Source organism: Leuciscus leuciscus (assembly GCF_965113295.1).
Source record: "Leuciscus leuciscus genome assembly, chromosome: 1".
NCBI classification, from domain to species: Eukaryota; Metazoa; Chordata; class Actinopteri; order Cypriniformes; family Leuciscidae; genus Leuciscus; species Leuciscus leuciscus.
The window spans coordinates 79,832,843-79,842,439 of NC_138725.1; the positions used below are offsets into that span (position 1 = coordinate 79,832,843).

Below are 9,597 nucleotides of genomic sequence, written 5' to 3' on the forward strand. Positions count from 1 at the left end.
TGCATATTCACTTCATCAAGTTTGAAGCGTTTCAGCCAAAATAGAAGCTTTACGATGTGAAATGTTAAAAGCTTGAGGGTTCGAACATTTGTATTAGTGAAGAATTTAAGACATACATATTAATATTAAAACATTACATTTATTTTAAATAATTACATTAAAAAGAGATTTAAAATAAATTACAATTGTAATTTACAAGAGAAAATCTCTTACAAGAGAGTTTTTTTTTAGTAATTGGTATAACAACAACTACTACTACTAATAATAATAATAGTAATAATAGTAATAATAATATCATTTCTCAATATATCACTAAATAATTACACTTTTTTAAAAATAATTAATTATTTTAAATTAAAACAATAAATATAAAACACTTACTGAAAAAGATTCAATATTTTATGTTTCCTTGCATATCATGTACAAACATCAGAGAACCAAATAACTTAATATTTGAACGTGAAATTGTAATTCCAAGTATTACTATATCTTTTATAATTCATTTAATATTATCTTTATTAATAACGTTATTAATATTTCATTAAAATGCTATGAACATGCAGTCATTGACCGTTAAGGGTCTGGTTTGACAGACAGGGTTTAGATGAAGCCAGGATTAGGCATTTGTTTGTCTCGAGATGCACACCAGTTATGTGTTTTCTAAGGCATGTTTATTAAATGTCTTCACTGAACTATGATATCTCAGTGCAAGTTGTTTTCAGACATGCATGTTAGTCTGGGACTAGACTCAAGCCTCGCCTGTGAAACCAGGGGTTTATGACAGGATAAGGCTCTACACATTCATATATTGGTTCAGTGAGTTAGTTTACTTTTACTGTCTTTTGATTGGGATTTTCAACATTAATGAGCTTTAAACAAAAATATAAATCCGTATGAAATAAATATGTGGGAATGGCTGTATGTCGTTGCTGTAATTCTTGCTTTCTGTAACTCAGACATGTGTATACAATGAGTAATGTTGTAAAAAGCGCTGTATAAATAAAGGAGACTTTACTTAACTTCTCTGATGACGAGGGCGGGGCTATAACCTGTCACTCACATGAGATCCACCAATAGCAAACCAATCAGCAATCCAATCAGTTCCCGACAGACACAATCAAGCCCCGCCCACATTTGATCTGCACTGCTGCATTGTTTCCCTGATATCCGTCACAGTGAGAGACGACTGCAACTTCTGTTTCATGCCATATGTAATGACTGCTATAATTCCAGAGTTCCTGATAAGTTTGTCTTCAATAGATTCATCAGTCTGGATACTAAATCTCGAGATCTTAAGATGTTAATATTCCGCTGTGGTAATGATTTCTCCAGTGTTTTGTGGTTCATCAGTGGAGTGTGTTCAGTCCGAGGGACCACCCATAGGGCCGATGTGTGTGTGTGTGTGTGTGTGTGTGTGTGTGTGGAATAATGATGAGTCCCTCTGGGAAACACTGGGATCCTTTCCTGTCTCTCTGATCGGACATTCCCATTCCATCAAACGCTTCGCTGCCACTGCAGGCAAATGCACTTCCTAAATCTTTATTACAGTTGTGAAATATAGCAGACTGGACAGTGGCTTAAACTGAATTGGTTAAACTTGCTGTGTTACAGCATTTGAGTGAAATCACTATCATACGTGAGCCTCAGCCTGAGCTGACAGTCAAACACAGTTCACTTCTGACATTTCACTTCCAGTTAAGATTTGATTTGGACACAAATGAATGCAGGTTAAATTACACCAGTTTTGTTTCATTTGACACACAAACACACACACAAAAAAAAAAAAAATATATATATATATATATATTAAAGATTTGATATACATATAATTTTAATAAATGGGGATATACCAAAAAGATGTTTTCTCAGATTTAGATTTAAAACAAAATGCACACACTGTTATGTTTTTGAATTGCCACTTTAGCTGATTTGTTTCTACTTGTTTTAAAATAAAAACATTTTGTTTCCTTTTTTTTGCCATTTTTGATGTAAAATGCTTGGTATAAAACCATTTTGCACAAATACATTAGCGCTTTCATTCATGCTGTTAATCCAAAGTTTAACCGATGAACTTACACTGATGGAGGCAAACTCCAAGAATATTGTAGGCCACATACACTACATTCAGATCGGATATGACCAACAAACCTATAAGCCCTGGATTCAGGTATTCTCTGGTCGGTTTTAGGCCTGGAGATAAATCTGATATGACTGGGAGATGTGCATTTAAGCGGACGGATCGGATATTCCCCGTCAATGCGCCTTCAGAGACCAATGCTTTTCCGGGTCAGTACGTCTACCTTGGGGTTGTTTCGACCGGTGTACAGTGTAAATGCAGATATTGGATATGGGTCACTACTAGAAGATGTAAGCATCAAATAAATCTGATATAGTCAACAAATCACGACTGTGCATCAAGACCTGCAGTGCAGATGCAGCCATAGTCTCCCTAAAGCGGCCTTTCAGAACAAGTTAAAGCCAAGAGTCCAGCTGTGTCTATCGTGCACTCATTTTCTTGACCATTTCTGTCATCAGAAATATTGTTCTGCGGTTTATAGATGTGTTTTCTCGCTGTTGTTTAATTATCTAGGACACAGTGTCGCTTCACTGATCTCCTGATGACTGATGAAGTCACTGCTGTTTGTACAGCCGAACGCTGGAGTTCCTGTGTTCCTCCTGATGAAAGATGAGTAGTGAAAGTCTGATCGCTTTATCAGCTGTAGCTTTATCATCTCTCTTATACTTTACAGACGCCATTCCACATCATGTTTTATGTTAATAAAAGCTGAATTCATTGCATGTCTACTGAATTTTCTTCCTCTTTAATGTTGGATGAGTAGATCGCTGTGTTATAGTGGTGTGTTAATGTAATAAACATCCCACAAAAAGACATCAAGCTTGAAAAAGACATTCTAAAACAAAGGATATTTTCTATATCTTTCTTTTTATTGCAAATAATGATACAAAAGATAAGCTTCTTTTAAGACGGTGGCATGTTTTACAGTTTATTTGAATGACATAAAGAACAAGGGAAAGAAAGAAATGCTGGTGTTTTCATAGAGATGTTGTAGCCGACAGCCTGCAGAAGTTCCAGTTGTTTCTATGACAGGTTTGATCAAGTCTCACAATTATGATCGGCTCTCAACTAGATTATCAAAAAGAACATTAAAAAAAAAAAAAAAAAATGGAAACATTAACAAATGATAAATAAATGAGATGGTTAAAGTTTGCACTACAACTAAATCATAATCATCTCTGGAAACATTTTATCACAAATTAGTCGTACAAAGCCGAAGTACATGATAGTATTACTTTCAAGTCAAACGAACACTAATGAATAAATTAAAGAGGTTAAGACTCCATGGCATCTGAAGGAATGTCAATCTGACCAATGGGGAGCTACGGAGGAGCCTCAGGTCAAAGGGCACTTCCTGTTTCTCCTCCACGATCTCTATAGGCACAGATGGATGAAGGCAGTTTTCACGGAAACACCAGCTCAAATATGGCAAACACGCTTAGGCACGGACTCTAGAAGCGTTCGAGTTCAGACTGTACATCTTTCCCCGGCTAACTTGCACGTACTCTGCCCAAAGTTTTAAGAACCCCTCACAAATATATACAGAGGAAAATATCAGGCAAAAGGAGTCTTTACAAAAATATCATCAGTGAAGGAGGTCACAGACAGCTGCGTATAAATCCCCCAATCCAACAAAACTGAGAAGGAAAAAAACACATACACAGTACATACTAAAATAATTATCTTGATCTGTCCTCACAGAGGATTTCTCTTCATTATATCTAGAAAAATATAATCACAACTCCAAGCAATGTAAAAAAGGCACAGTCGGGAGCCATTCCGTGAGTTTGAGTTCTTTGAAAGATCTCCAGGATTTCGAGCGAGGGTCTCAGGAGAGTCTCAGGAGGATCTCAGGAGGGTCTCAGGAGAGTCTCAGGAGGGTCTCAGGAGGGTCTCAGGGCCGGGACAGCTGGGTGTAGACTGGTTGCTGCTGCTCCCAGTGCTGAGGGCTGTGTGGTGGAGGCACCGACGGGACGCCCGCCGTGTCCGCGATGGGGGTGTAGATGGGCCTCTGGCTGGGGCTCATGTAGCTGAAGGCAGGGTACTGGCTGTAGTAGGAGCTAGCGGGGCTCTGGTGCTCGTACTCGTACTGCGGGCGGGCGGTGGAGGGGTAGGGCGAGCTGTAGTGCTGCAGGTTGAAGGTGGCGTAGCTGGCGTGCTGTGGGGATCCCTCGCTGTAGTGGCCGGGACTCAGCTGCTCCGTCTTGATCTGAGTCCTTTGCTGGGGTGGCTCGCCACTCAGCGAGTGCTTGGACATCCAGGCGTGAGCCGATCCGGCCTGAGAGCCGAGCCCGTAGCCGGAGGAGTACGCCTGGCCACTGTTGGAGACCGGGACCCCGGGGTGTCCATGAGGAGGCAGGTACTGGTCGAACTCGTTGACGTCGAACGGCTCCATGTTGGAGATGACGTCGCTGCTCAGCTCGCCGATGTCTACGGCGCCGAAGTCGATGCCCTCCTGCAGCGGACGGCCTTCGCGCTTCAGGTCCGCTTTGCTGGGCGGCACATCTGTTTTGGGGGTTGTGGGAGGCGTGGGGGGACCTTGGGACTGACCTGCTTTTCAAAACGGAGACAAGAAGAAATTATAAAAAAAAGAAATGTAGTACCTGGCACACATTATGTTGCTGACGCAACCAGAAAGCTGATAAAGATACACAGCGACGTTAAGAAGGCCAGATAAGATTTATGAGTTTCCCTGCAGGCGTTACATAAGCTGCTGTAGTTTGCAAGAGTACAAGACTCCAGTCAAGTCAAGTCACCTTCATTTATACAGCGCTTTTAACTGTATAGATTGTTTCAAAGCAGCTTTTCAGAGATAATAGGAAATTAAAGTAACAGAGATTGTTTAGGCTTTACAGCAGCTCTAGAATAAAGTTATTGTCCAGCTAAAGTTAGTTTCTGATTGATTCACTTCCGTTGCAAAGATCATTAGTTATTATCTTAGGGGCCACTAACACGACACCGTTTTAACTGCAAAAACAGAAAACTTTAAAAAAGAATCCAGTAGTTGAGGCGATTAAGAAGTTGAAGTACCTGAGTGGTCTGCCGGGGAATGCACTTCGCCCATGCTGGACGCCGGGGAGTCGGCCTGCTGCAGGGCTTTGAATATGGCATTGGGAGAGATGTGCGTCTGCTCGCCGTCCTCGCCGTCGGTCTGGCCGTTCTTCACTGATTTTCTTCGCCTGGGCTGGTACTTGTAGTCGGGGTGGTCTTTCTTGTGCTGGACCCTGAGACGCTCGGCCTCCTCCACAAACGGACGCTTCTCTCCCTCATTCAGTAGTCTGCAAACATCCATTAAAATGATCAATAATCAGATTTACCTTCTCCAGTTAACAATAAAAAAACTAAGTGTTCTTTAAATGACTATTTATTTTTTACTAAATAATATTTAGCTTTACTGAAATAAACCCTAAAACTCGAAAATGAAGCCATTTTATATCCAGAACAACATTGACAATTTCTTAAAACCAAAGATTTTTCCCGTCAACACATTTGAACTTTTTCTACCCTAATGTGCATGTAAAAGTAAGGGTTAGTTTGCCTATTTACAGTTAAACTATCCTATGCATTTACCTTTTCTCACGCTTGAGAAGTGGTTTATTAGCATTATTTAGTTAATCTAATATTTACAATGCAAACGCAAAGTTTTCCAGAGTTTGCCTGGGCTATTGTTCTGACTTCTGGATTTCGGACTTTTCTGAAATCAAATAAAACATAAATAAATGCAATACAACGAAATGAAGTAAACTGCAGCTGTTACCTCCAGAGCTTCCCGAGTGTTTTGCTGAGCTCGGCGTTGTGGAGGTGCGGATACTGGTCCGCCAGCTTCCTGCGCGCGGCTTGAGCCCACACCATGAACGCGTTCATGGGTCTCTTGACGTGCGGTTTGCTCTTGCTGGAGCCGTTGACTCGGACAGGCATGGGCACCAGGGTCCAGTCGTACCCCTTCAGAACCTGAGACACCGCGTCTCTGATGCACACGGGGAACTTGTCCTCCTCGTCCTTCTTAAACTCTCTCAGGTGCTGCTCCGCGCGGGTGCTCTCGCTGTCCGAGCCCGAGCCGGAGGGACACGGAGACCCGGCCGAGTCCTCGGACATGCTCGGGCTGGGCGCGTCGGACAGACTCTTGTCCTGCTCGTCGCTCATTTTCAGGTAGGAGTCGAAGAGATTCATGCAGAAGAGTGAAGAAAACTGTCGTGCAGCGGTAAAATCCTCCTGCAGGAGTTCAGACGAGTGTGTTGAACGCGCGCGCGCTCCTGCGCAAAAGTGTCCAAAGTTCCTCAGAACTGCTCAGATCTGCGGCTCGTGGGAAAACAAACACATGCAGCACACGACATATATCACTGAGATGAGGACGACAAATCCTGCCTGAGTGTGTGTTAGTGTGTCGAGATATGGAGAGGTTCTGCTCCCTCTCTCTCCAAATCACATCACTTATATATGGATGAATGGAGGCGGAGCAGAACACGATCTCTCTCTCTCTCTCTCTCTCTCTCTCTCACACACACACACACACACACACACACACACACACACACACACACACACACACACACACACACACACACACACACACACACACACACACACACACACACACATACATACATACATCAAAACTAAGACTCAGAGAATAAGAAAAAAAGTTAAAAACGAACATCAACACTACACTCTAGATTGAAAATATAAACTCTACAACTACCTGCTGCTTTCCTGCTTTCTTGAGTATTTCTACACTATGAGAATGCATAAACTTAGATATATGTGGTTAAAGCTAAGTGAACTGGTTTTATTCAAAACTAAAACTACTTGTCTATACACTAAAGAAACTAATTTCGGCCAGCTGGTACAAATAACAAACTGCACATTTATGTAGTATAGTAGTATATATATAGCCTAATGTGCTTTTATGTTTCTTTTATTATGTCGAAAGTATAAACTTCACCTGAAGCGCAAAATCACTCGAGATTCTGTTTTCCATCTGAAGTCAGTTTTCTGCAGTTCTCCATTTGGTACATCTAAATGCCAAATGAATTCATAACTTTGAGTGTGTGTGTGTGTGTGTGTGTGTGTGTGTGTGTGTGTGTGTGTGTGTGTGTGTGTGTGTGTGTGTGTGTGTGTGTGTTGAATGAATAGCAGTCACAGTTTGTTCGCTGTGTGACCGATAGGGGGCGACAGGAGTTCAGGGACTCAAACCTTCCTTCATTCATTCAGTAGCACAGCCTACAAACATGTGCTGGACTCTTTACTTCAAATCAAACTATGAACTTCGCTGAAAATGGCTTTTATCATGATCACAATGTTTTTTTTGTTGAAATCTCAACACAGCACAGTAATCACGGGAGCTCGAGCACCTCTGCAAAAATGTAATAGGCTTTGCATCTACAAACACCAAAACAGCTTTGTTTGGGCTTGTTGTCACATGTTATCTTGTGCGTAAATGATGGAAATGTTCAATGGCTTTTTTTTAGACAAGACTGTAAAGGAATGTCTCTAACATACACAGTAATAAAAAAAAAAAGTGCATTGTAGAATCTCTCAATACTAAACACCAGTACTTTATTTTTATAAAAACACTTTTATTTTAATTTGATTATTGAGGGGACTTTAAACCACCCCTTGCAAACTTTACTTTAAATGCATATATTAGTATTCTTTATGCTAATTTGTTGCATTGAATACAAATAAGTAAATATAAAACATTTACAAGTGAATGTTTTTATTGAAGTTAAAATCTCTTATCTCATGTATTTAAAAAGAACAAACAAAGATTATGTATATTAACTGTACAGTTTATTTATTCCATGATTGTATTGTTTTATTTTATTTCTGCATTTTTGTTTACTTGTTTTTACTTTGACTTTGTATTCCGCATTGCTTATGTGGCCTATATTTCAGTCTTTTGCATTTAAAAAACAGTTAAAAACATCAGCTTTCACTCACAGTCCATGAACATGTGTCTGTCTGTTTCAATTCTTTACTCATTATGAATTGCTTTCATTGAAATGATCTCAGTATTTTCAGTCTATAAGTTCAAATCAACAGTACAACAGCAACAACAATATAATAAATCTGTGGTAGTAGGGTAAAACAGAAATTGCTCAGTTACTCTCTGTCTCTCTGTGTTTATTTGTGCAAGTAATGTTGTGGAAATGTAATTTTGGGCAGAACGTGGGCTACACATGTGTTCCTCATGAGCTACCTGAAATATCATGTTTAATAGATCACAGATGTGTGTCTGCCCTCTCTCTGTATCGCCAAATTACCACAATTACCTGATGAGAAAAGCCGACTTTTTCACCGATTATAAAATGGGCAAATCATCTACACTACCGTTCAAAAGTTTGGTATCTGTATATACAATTTGTGTGTGTTTTTGTAAGTCTCTTACTCTCACCTAGATGCATTTATTTCAAAGACGTCATTTATATGATCAGATACAGTAAAAACAGTAATATTGTTCAGTATTAAGTAGCGGTTGAGTTTTGGCGTGGGTGTTTGAGTGGGATCAGCCGGTGGGTTCCTCCTCACTCAAGCACCGTTACTCACACACACTGTAGTGCTGGGAAACTTCTCAGCTTTATTTCGAGCCCCAGTGTTAAAAACTGGGAGACAAACAGTGAAAGTCAACTGCTAAATCATGTCCCCCACTCCTGTTCACGCTTGCAGATTCTGTGGCTGTCAGTGTGTGTGTGTGTGTGTGTGTGTGTGTGTGTGTGTGTGAAGTATAGCGTTCATGCTTGTATTGTTCCTCCATGTACTTTTATAATGCAATGTTTGCGGACGACCTTAAGTGATGTTTTCAAACAGCGAGACACTCCAATGGTCATATTAATGCTCCCCTGTTGTAAAACGGTTGTCCCAACACACCAGTCTGAATCATGATCGTGTGTGGATCTCCATTCAGTGCTTTATCTCCATTCAGATCTCCAGGGTACAATGATTAGCAAAGCAGAACTGCATAGTACTGGATTTTGACTTAATTAATTTACAAACCAATTCTTCAAAACAATTGAGTAGTTCTTCTTACATCATCGCGTAATGGTTTCACTGCGGAAATCTAGCGTCAAGGCTCTCTGGATTCGTGTCCGAAATACGGTTCAGTGATCCCGAGGACTGCGTACTTGCAAACCTGTGGATCTCAGTTCAGTTTACTGTTACTCCAGAACTGTTTGGACAGGATCATTCAGCCTGATTTGCAAACTAGTCAGAGCAGTTTATTACAGAGGCGAACCTAGACCTCAGTTGCTCCAGCATCATATTACTCCGGGGGTGTATTCCAGAAAGTAAGGTTAACTTACCCTCACATTTATCCTCCGCGGTCTGGGTCGAGTTCAGTCAACCCGGAGTATGAAACTCAGAGTTAACGGACACACAGATTCTCAATCGAACGGCAAATCCAGGAGTGAACATGGAAACGGTCTCTAGAAGCGTGATTTACATTCGTATAGCATATCACCACCTAGTGGGCGGTTTTGTTATCTTTTCTATCCTTTAATCAGATTTGTATTACTTTGAATAAG

The 9,597-nt window shown here is 40.6% G+C and overlaps 1 protein-coding gene across 2 annotated transcripts; it reads right to left on the minus strand.

Moving 5' to 3' along the window:
* Positions 1–2,925: 2,925 nt before the first annotated feature.
* LOC309475211 (transcription factor Sox-9-A-like) lies at positions 2,926–6,480 on the minus strand. 2 transcript variants are annotated; one of them, XM_082137924.1, is made up of 3 exons: positions 5,835–6,480; positions 5,108–5,355; positions 2,926–4,627 (listed from the first exon to the last, which is right to left on the minus strand). In XM_082137924.1, exons 1-3 carry the CDS (start codon positions 6,245–6,247, stop codon positions 3,972–3,974), a joined length of 1,317 nt encoding a protein of 438 aa, XP_081994050.1. In that variant the 5' UTR covers positions 6,248–6,480; the 3' UTR covers positions 2,926–3,971. The 2 variants fall into 2 exon arrangements, with proteins under 2 accessions (XP_081994050.1, XP_081994049.1); XM_082137923.1 differs by having other exon boundaries at positions 2,926–4,630.
* Between the last annotated feature and the right edge of the window lie 3,117 nt (positions 6,481–9,597).

Coding starts and splice junctions, on each gene's coding strand:
- LOC309475211 (XM_082137923.1), bottom strand. CDS start 6,247: ATGAATCTCTTCGACTCCTACCTGAAAATGAGCGACGAGCAGGACAAG. Junction 5,356..5,834: donor ACACTCGGGAAGCTCTGGAG/GTAACAGCTGCA, acceptor GGATGTTTGCAG/ACTACTGAATGAGGGAGAGA. Junction 4,631..5,107: donor TTCCCCGGCAGACCACTCAG/GTACTTCAACTT, acceptor CGTTTTGAAAAG/CAGGTCAGTCCCAAGGTCCC.